The following is a 19,661-nucleotide window of genomic DNA, read 5'->3' as shown; positions in this document are numbered from 1 at the left end:
AAACGTTATTTGCGATAGATAAATAAAATTATGAAATTATAGTGAAATTTAAATAATCACAGATTAAAAATAAAAAGCCATGCAAATATATTTAAAACTTTATTTGCATACGTATTATTCAATGAATTAAATAATAACAATTAGACATTCAGACTTTTTAATGTATCAAATTGGATATATGATATTTTAAGAGATTTTAGTTGAATATTTTTCATTATTATGTCAGAGACATATCTATCCATTTAAAATCATGATAATTATTTTTTATTATATATGATAAATTTTTCAAAAAAAGAAAATGATAATATTTATTTAAATGATTGAAAATTATGCAAGAGGGTAAATTTCATATATGCAACAATGCGACATTCTCTCATCTAATATTCCTCGGATTTTCAACTAAATTAGTAATCAATATTCTCATCTCTAGAGTTGTGGCATTGCTTTTCTCTCGGGTTTCAAGTCAGATATATATACACTAAGTGACAAGAAAATGGGGTATTAAATATAGGGATGATAAAGTTTTGAAATATATAGGAAAACGATCGAGGGTGGCAATAAGCTAGAAGCACACTGAGAGAGACACTCAAAATCTCTTGAATTTCATATGCTAATCAAATTATCTGGCAATTTTGTTCCGGACCTACGACAACTATTATGAATCTTCATATTTGGCTTATTTTTTTTTCATGGATTTTGGGGTTAATTTTGTATTATAATAGACATTAAAATTTTGCTTTTAAAAAATTCATCAAATATTAAAAGTAAATTAATTTTTTTTTCTTTTTCATTCTTTTAAACTTTTTTCTATATATCAATTTAATTTGATGATTATATTACGATTAAAAAAAAAAAGACAAAAATTATTTTTCAATTTCTTTTGATTGACGAAAATTTATTCATTATTTCTCAATTTGATTTTACTATTCTCTATAAATTTTGCAATGTTGAAAATACGTATGTGTATATCTCATAGAATATTTTAAAGCCAAAAAGCCGTTGAATTCAACCGAAATTGAGGATGGTCGGGGAAACACACCGGATGCCACGCTCGGTAGGTACGTAATTATTCGAGACCGTGAAACTTAATTACGCAGGTATATGTGCCTCTTCTCGAGGTCAATATCCCCACTTATTTTGATTAACCAAATGCATGTGTGCATATATATTTAAATATATTTGAACAGTATATATATCGGTTAGGAGACGAAAATTAAAAATGAATAAAAATTCAATATGATAATTATATTTTGTGCTTATTTGATTTATCAATTTCAATACTCAAGTCTTATTGACATTAAACTTTTACTTAAAGTCCATTATCATGATTAATTTTACAAAATTTATTATTAATTTATAAATTAAAAGAATTTTTTAAATTTATTTTTCTGGTTATATGTAAAGCTTGATAATAAAAATCAACTATCAGTCACGTATTACCAGAATTTATTTTTTTTTTAATTCATTGTAAATATATAATAAATATTTGTTAAACATCTATATTTATTTATTTATTTTTAAATTTAAATTTGCAACGTGATTTATCAGTTTAAATAAGATTTATTTTTATTTTTATTATTAAAGAAATATAAGCTTTTACATTTGAAAAAAACAAAAATTCAGCATGAATTTTGTTGTTGTTTTGTTTTTTTTTTTAAAGTGTTGAGAGATAATAAAAATAAAATAAAATAAAATAAAGTGAATGTCAGTATATATGTGACACGTAGCGAGACGTGAAAATCAAGTGACGTAGGTGGTATATATGGTCAAATGTGTTTTTGGCATCGAGCTGAAGTAAAGAGAGACATAGGTGGTTGCACGTGAGTGAGTGGGTGGCTCGACAATAGTTTATTCAACGGATTATTGACGAATTCGCGGTTGTACAAAATACCTGGAATTATATATACACATATATACATATATAATTCACAGAATGGCAAAGGGGTCTCAATATTCGAAATAGCCCCTGGTCAAACTTCCCCATTTGCTTTTAAAATATCGAATTGCCCGATTCAAATTTTATTTGTTCGATGGAAAACATAAAAAAATAATCACAAAAAAAAAAAAAAAACAGACAAAAATTTGATACTGTTAAATTTCCGCCTCAAACACCAAAAGCCGATATACATATTTCAGTTTTCACCAATCAGTTGACATCAGGATGGAGGGCTTTTTATTATTATTTTTACTTTGATGATATTTTTTTATTTTATTTTTATTTTTATTGTTTTTTTTTTTAATCATAATTTTCACGGTATTTCACCTTTTGTTGTTGTTATTTTTACCTTTGAATAATAAAAAAAAAAGTCAAAGGAAATGTGATTATTATTTAACTATATAATTGATTTGTACAAAAAAAAAGTACTTAATTCAAAATAGTTTTTTTGATTGAAAAAAAATTATTGTTTAAATTCAAGTGACCTTTTGTGACATGAGTCTAAATTTAATTCATTTATATGAAATTCGATTTTTCATCAATTTTAATTCAGACGAGATATAATGGATACCTGGAAAATCCATTATCGTATTAATATATTTCGACAATCACAGTTACTTTGACAGCTATCTACAATACTATATCGAATTTCATAATTTATCAGTTTGTTGTATTAATAGAATATATAATATATGAGTCAAAAAATAAATATATATGAAGAATAATTAAATAAATTCATATGTCAAATCAAGCGAAATAAGAGTCAACGATTTGTAAATGAGACAAGGGGGAAATATAAAAATCCCTTGTGAACAATAAATCTTGATTTTACCTTGTTAAACATAAGTATACATATTAAAATTTAATTCGTAGATACACAACCACAAGAGGTTCCATATATTTCAAAGACTTGTGTTTCTATTAACTCGGTGTTTCGTTTTATTTTTATCAAGCAATAAAAAATAAAAAAATTTTAATTCCTGATTAATAATTAATTTTATCAACAACAATAAATGATAAAACAATAAAAAACAAATCAAGAGAAAATTTTTCAAGTATTGAAATAAAAATAATTAATAATAATTATTGGGTATTAAAGAATATAGTAGACAATAGAACGGAAGAAAAAACTTGAAAAATAATAAAAAATAAAAAAAAACGAGAAATTGAACTCGGCTTCCGTGGAAATCGATGGCTAATGGCCGGCCCAGTGTAATTAATGCAACAAGTTGATACCTAACACTTATCTACAGGCCACGTTTCTGTGCTTGTTTTAAACGAAACGATTTGCCTCGAGCCACAAAACGACTCATTTTCTATACAGAAACTATACATATACATCAAACCTCCTCTACCTCTTGTCCCTCTTTTATTTTATCTTCTTCCAAATTCCCTGGCAAACCATTCCAACCAGTTAATTCAGCATTGATTTTATCCTGTCGTCGTATCAACAGTTGATATTTCAATACTTATATATATACAAACATAAAGCTACACATTGACTCTATATATTTTATCACCTCTCGGTGTTGGTTTGAAAAATATTCCAATTAATTTATCGTATATTGACACGTCTAAATTATCAACCATCATTCAAACTTATTGCTTAATTATTTGAAAGAATAATCAATTGAAATAAAAAATATATTTATAAATATGAATAATGTGTTTAAAAAATTATTATAATTATATTTGTGTTAGTTGGTTTATATTATACTTGCCAAGGACATTTGGTGGCGACAAATTATACTTGCGTGAAAGTCAAAAATATAATCTCGAATTTTTTTTCTTCATATTATTTCGTTTAAAAAAAAAAAATAAGCTTCGTACATTAAACGCAAAGGCTTAAGGCTGAATGTAAATAAACTGGATACGATTCTTTTCAAAAGCATTAGAACCTTTTAAAAATAATAAGCGCTAATGTCAATTTTTATATTTTATGCGTCTTTAAAAGTAAAGGTATTTAACTAATCTATTCAGCAGATTTTCAATGCTTCAGGTACTTTTTTGACTGTTTTTAATATTCTTAAATAATTAATAACTTTTAAAATCGTGGTGAAATCATGATTTTTTTTTATTTTCAATTTGAAGAAAACTGTAGTAAAATAAATATTTTTTACGTTTTTCAATAGAAGAAAAAATGCCGATAATTTATCTGTGTTCATTGATTATTAATCGTGGTAGAAAATTGCAAAAAAAATTTGATAGAATAGATCGTTATTTCACTTAAAAAATAAGCCTACTTTGATCAAAATCTGTGAGAGGGAATTTTTTTTCAATATTTTGACATTCAGCCTTAACTTTCTAGATGCGTTTTCGTAGACTCACGTGAATTTTTACTATACTGAATCTCGTATATACACTCAGCCATTTTAAATGAAACTTTTAAAAAAACTTTTCTGGCACACGAAATTACTGCGGATATCTTTACAGTTTTCTTAAGTCGCTTCAGTGTCATTATGGTTTCTGGTTATAAGAAAGAAAGGTAAAAAAAAAAGATTTTTATAATAGAATTTTTCGTGGCGTGAATCTTTGGCAATTTTACAATTGTCTTGTATAATTATTTCCGGTTATGGAAATAATCATGGCATTGATCCAACTTTTAATTTCAAACAATGATAAAATCGTATTGTCAATTTACCTAAAATTATTATTTAATAAAATATTTTTTCCATGACAATAAATTGATGAGTATAAAACATCTTATTAATATTCTCATCACTGTGATATTTTTTTCTCCTTTATTTTTTTTTTACTTTGATTAAAAAATTAGAGAAAATAAAAAAAAAAAAAAGTCAGAGAAAAAGGCTATTTAACCCAAGCGTTACCGCGGCAAACATGAAACAGATGTATTATAATCTTGTTCACCATACGCACTGTACACCCCCTCTGTTATATATCTCTTTAGTGCTTCACTTGCGCGCCTTTTGCCTCGTTGCCGGTGCTTACTCGGCTGTACTGTACGTTGCCATCGGTGCGACGAGGCAAGGGGTCAAGGAAAAAGAACCGTCCTCTCTTACCAGACCTTTTATATATATATTTTTAATTTTTTTTTTTTTTTTTTATATCGTTCCTTCTCTTGGGTATAAGCACCTCTTTTCTATATACATACATGTATTCCCTCTTCTATACTCTTCTCATTGCTTTACCAGTCGGCCGTTACACTCGCCGTTTACGCCTTTTCTCATCGGCCGTATCCTCAGCACCGACCAGAGAGGGTCCACCGACAGATCACAGACTTCTCAGTAAATAAGATAGATAAAGAAAAATATTTAAAAAATGATAATAATAAAAAAAACTTAAAAACTTTGATGGTATTTATGAAAAATATAAATATAAAATGACTCGAAACATTTTTGCACATGAATGCTTAGATAATTTTTTTTTTTTTCCTTAATTATAGCTTTAATAAATTGTTTTTTTTTTTGCTTATTTATTTCAGGTAAATTATAATTTCAAAAATAACCCCGGGTAATCTGATGATGCGATTAATCGCTACGTGCAAATCAAGTCAAATTAAAATGATTGCGTGCATAAGTTTCTGTCTAATTGAAATATACAATTCAAAATATTTTACTTGTATTGTTTTTTTTTTTTTTTTTGTTTATAAATTTAATCATTTTAATTTGATGGACAGTAGATTTAAGATCAAAAAATTTTAAACTGGAAATATATACATGCGTCTTTTTTTTATTTTGAATATATATTAATGCGTTGTGGAGAAAAAAAATTAACCCACATGTGGGCAGTCAGTGGGTGCAACAATAAAGCGAAGTCATCATTCAACGTTGATTTAAAGATTTATTTATTTTTTTATTCAGCAAAGAGATAGAATTAAATAAATATTTTTATTTATGCTTTGATGATAATTAAAATTCAAGTTTATAATTTCGTTATTCATGGAGAAAATTGATTTATTATTAACAGATTGGCGTGATTCAATCAATTGACTCGAAGAAAAAAAAAAAACCTCAATTATATCAAACAAATTTTAGTGGGAAAAAAATATTTCTTTATTTTTAACAATAAAAAATATTGTATCATAAAATTGTAATTTTTTTTTAATAAAAAATTATTATTTATTTGACAAAGTAAATATATACAATTGTGTTAAAATTGTTTTGAATTAATAAAGTATTTTTTTTTTTTCGTGCTGTAACATAAATATATATTTACCAATTGTTCGTGATAAAACATTAAAAACATTTTTTTATTTTTTTTTTTCCTTTATAATCTCAGTTATTTGAAAAACATGGTATATCAAAAGATAATTGAGTGATATGAAATTCCATGGAAAATACACAAAACCGAGTCGTGACACCTTTCCAAATTCAGATGATCCCAATCAAACTTGTTTTTTTTTTTTATTTGTATATTTTTATTTCAATTTTATTTTGGTAATTTTTTTTTTGCACTTTTATTTGTTCATGTTTTTTATTTTTCATTTATCAAATGTTCACATATATATGCGACCTCGTATATGTAAGGGGAGAGCTCGATCGATACATAGCGCCAGCACCGAAGCAAAACCGTCAATATCATCGTCAATGCTGACCAGCATGAAAACGCAATGCGAATGTCCCATTCGAAAACTTTACCATTACTAGCTAGCCTATACTATTTCTGTTTATTTTCATTCCCCCTTTTATTTTTTTTTTTTTGTATATGTGTGTCCATGTATGCATACATGTATTCTATACATGTTATCTATTGATTCGCATGCAGTTCATGATGAAAAACCACAAGCGTTCATGACGATAATACATTTTTTAAAATTTCGAAGAATATAAAAAATATACATTTTAAAAAAACAAAATAATAATAATAATATTTCTAATAATCAATACTCAAAATACTTTGTAATTAATAATTTAAATAGACTGGTTTTTATTAAAAGAAAAAACATTCTGATAAAAATTTTTATTATCTTTATTTGAGATAGATAATAATATATCATCACAGTTTTTATTCTTTTATATTTTTTTTTTTTTATTCGTTTTTATTAACACGCAAAGAATGCAATTGGTGATCATCAATAACATTTAAATATTTTTATTTTGACATAAACATGTGTGCTCTGCCAAATTGTCCTCGATTATTATTCTCAATGTAAAATTTCAAAGTTATAAAAATTGTTTGAGGACAATATAATATTGCCAGTGGTTGGCACCCTTAAGAGCAATTTTTCCTGTTCACCAGATTATTGATAGTAACCTCAGATTATTTATGGTTTATGAAGGATACACTATAAAGAATTCTATGCTTATCGATGCACAACAATAATGGCTTAATATTTTGCTTGAAAAAATAAAAAAAAAAACATGTAATATATATCCTGAATCTTCCAGTCACTTGACTTTCTAAAAGGTCATTCAATATATTAAAATAACAATATAATCAAACAATATTTAAAATTGTTTTTTTTCATCTATTTTGTTTATTTTATTATCCATTTCAAATAAGAATATATAGCACGTTTGCCAACGGAAGCAATTTGATCTCACGCACGTGGAGGTATATAACACCCCCCAGACTTGATGCGCCAGTTGCAGCCAGTCAGTCTTTTCTAATAATATCTTACTTTGTGTTTGAGTACAACGTACCTTTCGACGTTGTGCGCCTTCATTATTTTATAAAACGTCAGTCGAATTGGTGGAACGACCCTCTCTTTCTATCTATCTATATCTATCTCTTTTTGACTCATTTCACCTGTCTTTCTTTTACATATATGTCTCGCTGAATTTTCTATATATGCGCCTTCGCAACCAACATGCCCATTGAATACACACCCATATACACAAATCCTATTCTTTTTTTTATTTTCCTCATGACTCTTGAGGTGCTTTTCAAAGCACCAACATATCCCGACAATTGGAAACCCGCCAAATCGACAAAAAACATACGGTATATATTGAGAATTGAATTAGAAAAATAACCAATGACACGTGACAAAATATAAGTATATACAGTCTACATGATTGCATGCTGGTATAAATATAATTAATGCAAAAATAAAATGTATAAATAATTAAAAATAAAAACGTGATAATAATAATTAATCGACCCACTACCCTGGTGACTGATCTATCCTATATCCTCATCCTCATCTGGCAATTCACCCCTTAAATTAGTGGGCAAAAAAAAAAATAAAAGAAAAAAAAAACTATAGTTATATGACATGGGTGATCAGCATATTGGTGGGTGTAAACGAGAAGCGAATATAAAAGAGAGCAGGGTTCGTTGGAAAATGAACGCAAAGGACTGGGAAATGTTACTCATTTATCGAGGGAGAATATATATATACGCTGGAAAATAAAATGAGCAGTTAATCGATAACAGTTCATTGAGTTTTTTCTCTCAACGTGCACGTTTATTTTTCACCAGAAGTTTAATTTTTTTTTTCTTTTTTACGTTTTTTTTTTTTTTTTTATTTTATTAGCATAAATTTATCAGTGATTTATTTGCAAGTAATGGGGTTCTATTGTGAAATAAAAGTCAGGGAATATAGGTCTCTGGTTAAATAGACATATGTACAAGAGTGGTAGCTATAAGTGGTATAAAATATATGAGAAAAACGATGAAAAAAAAAAGAAAAAATGAACACAAAAGTTGACAAGAAAATAAAATGGATAAATATTCGAGAAGGAGAGAAAAGGTCACATGGGTTATCTCTTGGTATAAACATAAAAACGACTTGGATTGTATAGTCTAGATAGGTATAGGTACATATATATATATATGGTTTATGTGTTCACCAACGAGTCAAGACTTTATATATACATAATTCTTTTTTTTTTTTTTTTTTTTTTATGCCAAGTGAGAGACACAGTTTAAATATAACATCAGGTATATTCAGAGGGAGGGTTGTGAGCAGCCCAGAGTGTGTTTACAACTGTGTGTCTTTGTGATTTTATTTTTTCATTAAAACTATGTCTGTTCATTTGGATTATTTCAAAACAAAATTAAATAATTAAAATTAGATATATATAGATATTTTATAACAATCAGATAAAGATAGAATATATTGTAGACAAAATAGATCAAGAGCCATTGAATAATGGGGAAACGCCTTTTGCAATTCTTGGAATGTCGACAAACCCTTTTTGGTGCCCGCTGGCACCTTTTTCCTGTTTCTATAATATATATGTATAAATGTATGTATATATAAAGATAGATATAAAATTCCGACCCTATTTCGTTGGATCTCAGAAAACTTAATGGCCAGCAGTTTTGAACGGCCCCATTCCCGTCCAGAATTCTCATTGCCGGAAGATGAACTCCAATAAAATCTCACTGGCAGTAGTATAAGATGGTCTCTCCCTCTGACGACGACGACGACCCCCTAAGACCTTAGTAACTACACCCAGAAAACCCGTCGAGAATACACCAGCGTATTTTACTCTTTAACAGTGTCTGGCCAATACTTCCACTACTACTACTACTACTACTGCCACTTTTTCTACTTTTTTATTTATTTTTTTTGGCGCTGTTACCATGGTGTTGGTTAAAGCCAGTCTGTTTCAGTATAACCCCTTTTGCCAGACGCCACATTGTTGGATAAAAGGAGTTGGCAATAGAGGGGTGATGTAAAATGAACAGATATAACGAAAAGGGAACCAAAAGGAGTTTGAGGCAGTTTATTCTACGAGAGAAGAAATTACTGTGGCATTTGAAAAACGTCGAGGGAACATTGTACTATGAAGAAAATGAGGCAGAGAATGAGACAGCAAAAATAAGAGAGAGAATGACAAGTAGAAAGAAAAGAAAAAATTCAGGATGGTCTTGTGCAACTTGAGCTTTAACTATATACTATAGAAAAAGATATAAAGAGACATTGCAAAAAACCATTTCAGACACTGCTGTTGTTGTTGCTGCTGCTGCTGATTCTCCAAAACCAGTAAAAGTTTAAGCCTCATTGGTCGTTTAACTTGGGGATTTACTACTATATACGTATTTCTTTCATGACACGTAATCATTAGAAAAAACAATCTATAAATCAGTACCTAATTGCTATTCTGAATATTTAAAAAAAACTAATTTTTTAAAAATCATTGTTGAATTTTATTTTTAAAAACTCTATTGATATTTTTTTACTTGGCTATTGTTGATGTGCAGACATACGATTTTTTACGACTCATAGATATAATTAATTATGAAAGAAAATACTTTACTGATAAAACTATATTCAACATTGAATGAAAATTTTTTTTTTTATATATTATTTTCAATGTGTTGAAATAAATGATAAGCATATTGTGAATTTGCAAAAAAAAAAATCATGATTCATATTTGTGCTGACATAAGATGGCTGAATAATCGTAAATCCTGAGTATTAAAAAAAGATAAATAAATATATTAATAAATAAATAAAAAAATTTTAAAAATACATATAAGATGATATGATATATTTTTTTGATAAACTTTGACTTTTGTTAATCCGCTTACGACTTGAGTTATTTGATGGATTTTGATACTTTTCAAAAGTTGTTGTATAGATTGTTTTGATTCGCAATAAACATTCATATATATATTTTTTTTTTGTATGTGTATATGTTTTTTGCTCACACGGTTCTCAACTCACTCAGCCATATAATACACCTCCCCCGCATTCCAATCACGGAATCAATGATCTCACAATGTGATAAAATCAAACACACATGATTTTTCATTTATTTTTATATAAATTTTTAAAGATATATTTGTTATTTTTATTTTGTATCAACGCTTGTTAAAATTTATACAAAGATCATCAGTGTCAATTAAGATGTATCATTCCGGAAATTCTTTAACCAATCATTGCGTGACTTTAAGTAATGCTTCTGTCTATACTTTTTATTTATTTATTTATTTATTTTTTGGGCATTCAATGATAAATTATGACAAAGAAATGTCAAGAACGTGTCCTTTAAATTGACATGAAAACTTGAATTTTATATAAACTCTTCTTCCGGATGTCTAAAAATTTTTTATATTATTTTTATAATTTTTTTTTCTTTTACATCTCAAAATTCAATGTCAAATTTTGATCGACGAAATTCAAGTAACATCGTCACTGTGAGAATGGCATTTTAAAAATTTATTCTAAATATTATCATCATAAATATATTCATCCGAAAAAAAAAATATATATATAAATAAAATACACACAATATTTTTAAAAAATCCCAATCTTTTCTATATACCTTTTTATTTATATAATATTATGATATTTTTATTTTATGAATATATATTCTTTTAGTAAAATAAGATTGACTTGAACGATACAAATTTATTTTATTTGCTGCACATCTAACATGAGTCATATGGAATTTTATACAAATCGTTGAGGAACGATTGTGACTGATCAATTGATGAAAATAAAGTGCGCTGTTGGCCTCGAGAACTCAGTTTGTCATTTGTATATACATGTAATGTCTTGATGAGATAGTATATGAGGTCAGCAATGTGCATGTGAGAACAGTGAATCGTCACCAAGTATATAAAATTGTATATATAGGTTGATACATGTACAAGACAAGCATACAACACACGCCCTGGGAATAATGGATATGTATTGGATGAACAACAGGGATTCAGAGAAACACACCAGAGCAACAGAAGCATCACCGTTTGTGATGGGCATTCAATGCACAGAATCTCGCACATACATATATATGTATATCAAAGTATTTATACGAGAGAAGAGCTTGGAGCCAGACGAATGGGAGACTGTTACACCCAATTGTCCCTCATTGCGTTGGGGTCAAGTAAGGTAGTCTAACAAAACAGGCACAAGCACGGCAGACACCGTCATTTGTTCTCATCCTCCTCCTCTTCATCATCATCATCATCATCATCTACATTAAATAAATACGTACTTCTTCTTATACACACTCGTACATATATTAAACTATATAGCCAATCAGTACATGTCGGTGAACACACGGCAATATGTCTCTTAGTTATAAAGAGATGAAAAAAAAAAACACACATACATATAGCTTGATTTAAATTTGTCAATTTTTTTCAGTCAACATTTGGGTCTGTTGAACTATCGTATATAGAATAGAACATCTACAATACACATACAAATAATAAATTCGAAAAAAATAAATAAAAAAAAATTAATAATGATGATTAAATGTCCATCTGGCACATAGATATATAGTTGAAAATGATTGAAAACCATACGCTTATGATTTTCTGATTGAAATTTTAAATAATAAAAAAAAAATATAATGATAAAATATTATTATTTTTTTATTTATTTTTTCTTGATAAATTGAATACAGTTATAAGGCGAATATGAAGAGGATATAGTGATGCCAATTTGCACGGATGATGCACACGAGCAACACCTTGCTACAATCATGTCATAAATTACCGTAGCTAGTTAGATTTAACTTTACGAAAAAAGGAGTGGTACATACGAAGATGAGAATCGTTATATTCAGAGAGAAACAGAGTGAGGAAGGTAAATTCAATTTTCAAGCTAAACCATGAGATAAAGCTCTTTCACAAGAATATGGCCCACCGCCGAGATCTTAGATTAGAAATAACCCGGTCCCGTTTTGTTGTGGTGATGGAAACAAAAATAATAAAAAAAAAAAAAAACCCCTTGAAGTATTTCTTCTTCCTATCATCCTCTTACTCATAAAAGTCACGGACAAAATTTTTACTCGTAACCGACGCCAGTGCTTCTTGTTTTTTTTTTTTTTTTCCTTCTCATTCGTCTATCTCAATCATTCTTTTTATTCTTTATCTTTTTTTATTTTTATTTAACCTTTTTTTTCGCTAGTCTCACACACGTGTGAGGTTATCCCACTGACGGTGACCCCATCATCATTCTCCCCTTGTCTCATTCCCACTTGTCTGTATATTGTATACATTGCTTCATCATCTCCCCACGCCCTCTGGCCCGGCCATATAACGTTCCTTTTTTACTTTGGGCCATTGCCATCATCATCATCATCATCATCACTAAATCGCTTCCCAGATAGCAAACTTGAATTTACTTTTTTTTTTTTATTTAAAACTTTATTTTATCCTCAAGCTATATATTACTTGTGTTGAGTATCATCAACAGAAATAACGTCATCCTCATTATAATCAACAATTTAAAATAATTCAAAGGCAAATCACGTTGTTTGTCTAATGATAATAAAATGTCATAATCTTATGGTATCTAATCATGGAAATAATCTTTGGTTGTATATACACAAAACTATTAGTCAGGGTTTTGCTGACATTGAATTTGAAAATAGATGGTTTAAAGGAACTTGATGAGTAAGTGAATAAGTGAATGAGTGAGTGAGTCCAACATGAAGAAAGATATGGCGAGATTGTTGCAAAGCACGGTGAGATCAAATTTGTTAGGCAAACGAATATAAATTGAGCGAAACTATATAGTGTTGCTTATGTGTATACCTATATATACAACGAATTGTGTTACATCAACTAGTACGGTTGAGTTTGCACCGATGAAATCGAAGTTACTGTTTAATTGATCAGTTGTCATTGTTATGTATATACACATTTAAGTTATTAACTTATTAGTTTATTCAATGAATATACCATCATAACTATCAATTGCAATATGCTATAAATTATAATTATAAAGTTTATCAACACAATATAAATAGATGAAAATAATAAAGAAGGTGTTGGTATTTGTATTTGTGTATAATAATACAAAATGAATTATATAAATATTATTTTTTTAAATTTTTTTTAATGGTTGATAATTTAAGGACAACTTCGTGGTTAACGATTATTTTATTGTGCGCATGTATGTATATTATAGCAGTACAGATCTCTCGGGTTGATTGGACATACCGTGAGCCACCGGTTCCTGGACCCAGGGGCTTGACCAACATGACCCAACTCGTTTGCTTTTTATCGTCTGGATTGGTGTGTCGGTTTACATGGTGTAGTGTAACAAGCTTAACCAAGTCATTCTACGCCAACCACTTCTACATGTACTCACATGTATATATATATTTTATTTTTTTTAATAATATAAAATGCGTGTATCTCCACGTATTCAACAGTGGGAGAAAAAAGTTATCTTGAATATAGAGGCGAAGCAAACAATTGCCGCCAAGTGGCTTAATTGCAGTCAACTAAACAAATATGCTATGATGTTTTTACTCAACTTGACATATACACGCACTTAAAAAAAAAAAAAATGATTTTACTATTATGGTGGTGGTTCACCAGGTCAATATAATAAATGTTTATTTTTATATAAAATTTTAATAATTATTTTGATAAAATAATCATCATGTTATAAATAATAGAAATAAATATTAATTTAATTTTTTTTTTTATTTCTAAAACCACGTATAAAGTAGGTGTGCTTGACCATTTGGGTCTCCGCTCTCGATTGAGATTCAACATTTATCAGGGAACATCCGGCGGAAGTGGGGCGGTATCTGCGTAGGTGAAAGAAAGACACATCAAGTCCCTTACATATAAAAAATGTCCAACTAACATTTACAATTGTGCCTCTTTTTTACTTTTGATTTTATTTTATTGTCGTCACAATTTTTTTCTCGCTTGAATTTTGTATAAATATATCTTGACTTGGAGCTTGATTAATCAGGTTATATTGATTAAAAAATGAAAAAGTTCTTTAAATAGAATACTAAGGGAAGAATTATTTTTTTTTTATTTCTGCAGAGCTCGTGAAAGTTCATAAGGCTTTTTTTTTTTTTTATTATCTATTTGTGGTTATCGCTGCATGGATACTTTTGGATACTCGGTGGCACATTTTACTGTGGTAGGGACAAACTTGATATCACTTTTTGCTTGACAACGTGAAAATTTATGCGTATATAGTGGTTGACCTTCTAATATAACCACGTATGTATGCATGCATCCAGAATCATATGAAAACACACATTGATCCTGACACAGATAAAAAATTTAATTTTTTTTTCTCTCCAAAGTTATTTATTTATTTATTTTTTAACTATTTTTAATAAATTTGTAAATATATTTTTATGAAAGAAAATTCTTAAAAAAAACTTGACGAAATGTCTCGCGACATCGGTGCACCCCACTCGAAAATAATTTGCATGCGAATGGCTCACATCACGATTTCAACGGGTGTTTATATATATTAACATACCCGTTACCCCTCACACCGTGCGTTAACTACAAAAATATACAAATGAGAATATTCAAAATGCTTAACAACATTATAGTTTTATCATGATATTTTTTTCTGTATCTTGATGTGTAATTCATTATCAATCATTAATTATTTATTTAATTTGTTTCAGGAAAACATTTCCACTCCGGAGCCTGCTGATATTTCTGAAGATGATCATTACTCCAGTAAGCAAAAAAAATATATATAATATTTTAATATCTTTATAATTAATAGAATATTTAAAAAAGCTGTATGAATTTGTCTGGTAAATTAGACTTAGCTTGGCAATTACCATGGGGAATTGTTTTTGCTTGTATTATTTGATAGTATATATAAGGTCAGAATATATCCCCATACAATTGTGATTGAGTGACCTAAATACTGACAGGAACAGTAGCCAGGTACTATTGGATCTTTGAATCATTAAAAAGATTCACTTCCAATTGAAACTACCCACACGTACTCATTCCTCTTCAAAGCTCACACCCTTCAACAAATCAATAAATTTCTGCTCTATCTAGTTTTCTTCATGTTACAATTTCATTGGCATCTGCTACATTTTCATCAATATGTATGTACTTTTTATTTTTTTTTTCACAAAGTAAAACCTATAACAAATTTAAATTGAATACATGATTAAACTTTGTTTATAATCAAACCGCATATTTATTTAGTTATTTGTATATTACAATTTTTTTTTTTACTGATTGTTTCAAGTTAAATAATTTTTTTTATGCAAGAGAAACTAATTAATAAAAATAACAAGCAGACACCTAAATAAATATCTTACTTTTCTCATTATTTCAACACCGAAAAAGGAATAAATTAAATTCACTGTAAAAGGGTTAAACAGTCATACAAATAAAGCCTTCAATTTCCCAAAAGTTCAAATAACCTTTTCCACATTTAATCAAATTATCGCTTTTTTTTCTATTTTTAAACCTAATATTGTTGACTCAATTAATACGATTTTTTAGGTAGCAGTTGGTTGACATGTACATTTTTAGAAATAGATAAAAAAACTAACAAAGAACTTATTTTTAAATTTATAATTTTTTTAAAAAATACTAGAAAACATTTTTTTTTTTTTTTATACTTGACAGGCGCGCTTATGAAAGATGCTGATAAACTGAAGTTGATGCTACTAGCATGGAATTATAATCTACAACAGCAGGCACAGGCACAAGCCGCAACTGCTGCATTATCACCGAATAATTCTTCAACAACTACAGCTACTACCATTGGCACACCTGTTACCAGTCAATCAGCCATATGCACATCAAACAATACAATTAACAACTCCACACTTACAGGTAACACCATCTTATCTATCTTGAATAATAATAATAATAATAATAATCTCAATCAAATTATAATTACGATAACTCATCAGTCATTACTCATATTTATTAATTATTTTTTTCCTATTTTTCTATATTTTATTTTCTTATATATTCTCTTGGTGAATAGTTTAATCTTCATTTTTATATTTTGCATTTTTAAATTTAATTTAAATTTTTTATTTTTTTCTCATTATGATGCATGCCCTACCAGTGAGTCATTCTGGCATATGACGTTGATCAACTGATTAATCTCATAGTTATCATCAGTCCCTTAAAATTTTTATGATAAGAAAATTTATCCTCGAGGCTTTTTTATTTATATGATTATATTTTTATGAATGTGTATGTATGTAAGTTGATATGTTGGATCAAACACGTACAACTACCAACATCATTTTATTTTTTGTGACCGAGACGGAATTTTGATTGTACGTGAATGATTTGATGTAAATATGATTTTTTGATATTTTATTTTTTGTATACTCCGACAATGATAGGAAATTCTGGTTTTAAATTTATATATATAGTTTGCTGAAAGAGGAGCTAGTCAAACAAGCCGGTAGCATTGGCAACCGGCTTTATAGCCATTTTTTAGTGATTGCTGTGTGAGTACTTGTTATGCATACTGTAAAATCAAGATGACCAGAAATTTTTGCATTTTCTTTTGTTTGATTTTTTTTTTTTTTTTCGCTTAAAAAAAACTACTATTATTACTATTATTATTTTTCGTTTATTTTTTTATTTCTATATAACTACCTGCATACCACGAATATCTTTGGACATAAACTTTGAATTTTTATCGTCTTCTTTAATCTCATGGATGGAAAATCGTGTGCTCATACCTATTCATGCAAATACATATTTTTTAAACTATATTTATTTATTTATATTTTCGTAATTTTTTTTCGTTTTAAACTTTCAATTCTAAGTAAAAAAAAAAAAAATTCATAGATATTTTTTTATTTATAATTTAAAATGTAATTTAAAAAAAAAAAATAAATATATATTTATTATTTGTTTCAAGGCTGAATAAAATTAAATTTATATATTTAAAAAAATTAGATTTTTATTTTCATATAAGTTTTGTAAAAATTAAATTTTTTATTTAAAATAAAAATTAAATAATTTGGTAATAAATCTTATTTTAATAGTATTGTTTATTGTCATGATCTTTGGGTCAGGATCAAGTCTGTTAACCTAGTTGAATGAATAAATATAGTAGAAAAAAATATTCCCACGGCGCACATGTATCTTTCAATGACACTTTTAAAATAACTACTCGGTGTGGTATTTGATTGCAAGTGGCCATCGAGTTTCACTGGACCTCGAAACGTTCACCTCGGTTAGGTGAACGTTATAAGAGAATAGAGTAACATTCATGTTTGATTTTCATATTTATTGGCTAAAATTCTTTTGAATAATATCATGAAAAAACTCAATTTTATATATTATATATACAGTAATGAAAAAAAAAAAAGAAAAAAAAAACTTTGAGCATTAGAAATAAGAAGGTATAAAAAAAAATAAAAATAAATTAATTCCAAGCTGTATGTATGAGATTCAATATAGATTTTATACATTTTGAATGAGTCAAAGTGAATGGTGAGGATAATTTTAGTAATTCGACTTTCAAAGTGAGGCTAAGAATTGTACATATTGTATATAATGACTTTGTATTGCGAAATAATGCCTCGATGGTTTCTTCGGTCATCCTTTAATCAGACAACTCGTGTTGGCTCGTCACGCAAAGTTACCTCAACTTCTCATTAGTGATGCCGCGATATGACGATATGACGATACGATACGATATGGAGGTGACGATATCCGATACGATACGATATGGTCAAGACGATATATCCGATATATTGTCCATATCGTATGACATTAGGTATATATTTAACATTTTATATTATTAAGTAAAATAAATTTAAAGAACTAAGAGGTTCTTTTACTTTATTTGAAGAAAACCATTTCTAAGCAACACTTCGCTATTTAAAAAATTTATGAATCTAGAATGTTTAAAAATTAATACAAGATCTTATGTAAAACAATAACTAATCGAAAGTTAAGATGACATTGCAGAATTTATTCAAAAGAAATGACCTCAAAAACCATATTAAAAAAAATCTCTTTTCAGTTTTTGTTGCAAATTTTTCAAAAAAAATAGATTTAAACAGCAGGATACAACTATACAAAATATATGAAGAAAAATGCAGCATTGTTTGTGGGCCTGTCGGACATTTGCTATTGAGAGATTCTACCTCAATTCTATCCCTAGAACTTTGTATTTATCATTATTAGTATCATTGAAACATTTTAAAAATCAGATGCTGAAGTACATGGTGAATCAATAAAATCATATACATGAATTTCTGTACTAAGAATATAGAATTTCGAATACAGAAACTGAATTTTTACAATCGTCGATATGACTTGATACGATATGGAACAATATATACGATCGACAATTTTCGATACGATTCGATATGACAACGATACGATACGATTGGCATTACGATCGATACGATATGAGTCATATCGTATCGTATATAACTATCTTCATTCATCATTATTATATTCAAAAGTAGCTTAAATGCCAGCGACCTTTGAATGATAATAAAAAAAAATTTATCAAACTTGTTTTTATATCCATCGATTTTTTTTAATTATTCAATATTTTTAAATATATTTTTTTTATTTTTTTTTGATAATTAATGATGATTGTTATTGGTTTTTAAATGAAAAATGGTTATTTATTTTTGTTTTATAATATTCAGATTCACGAAATGGTACAACAGAAATGGGTGAACTATCATCAGGTGGTGGACAAACATTGGGATCAGTTGCTGGTATGGGAAGTGAAGATATGGCATCACTTTGGGCATCATATACAATGGGATTAAAGAAAACACCACCACCAACATCATCATCATGTACACCATCACGTTCTGATCGTGATAGAGAATCAAGTCCAACTGGTGGTGAAGGTACTGGAAGTGCACACGATGAAACAAGTAGCAGTGGTAACAAGGAGGACGAGGATGATGATGATGAAGATGCAGATGAAAGACTTGATCCAAGACATCATGATCCAGAACGTCTCAAGGCTTTCAACGTAAGTTTTTTTTTTTTCTTTTTATTAATTTATTATCCATAAATGCTAAAAACTGACAAGAATCTTTTTAAAGATAAATTTATTATCATTAATTAATTAACTAAATAAATAAAACAATTTTTTTCCTCCTTT

The 19,661-nt window shown here is 28.1% G+C and overlaps 1 protein-coding gene across 2 annotated transcripts in view; it reads left to right on the top strand.

The window, feature by feature from the left end:
• The window catches only part of LOC122861177 (nucleolar protein 4-like), a 33,423-nt gene that overhangs the window by 6,154 nt on the left and 7,608 nt on the right, over positions 1-19,661 (top strand). For both annotated transcript variants that reach the window (XM_044165389.1, XM_044165390.1), the window contains exons 2-4: positions 15,202-15,256; positions 16,175-16,384; positions 19,192-19,529. In XM_044165389.1, the coding sequence (XP_044021324.1) occupies positions 15,202-15,256; positions 16,175-16,384; positions 19,192-19,529 (603 nt within the window). The remainder of the gene's footprint in view (positions 1-15,201; positions 15,257-16,174; positions 16,385-19,191; positions 19,530-19,661) is intronic.

This window comes from Aphidius gifuensis, linkage group LG1 (assembly GCF_014905175.1).
Source record: "Aphidius gifuensis isolate YNYX2018 linkage group LG1, ASM1490517v1, whole genome shotgun sequence".
Lineage (NCBI taxonomy): Eukaryota > Metazoa > Arthropoda > Insecta > Hymenoptera > Braconidae > Aphidius > Aphidius gifuensis.
This window is presented reverse-complemented; position numbering and strand designations above follow the sequence as displayed.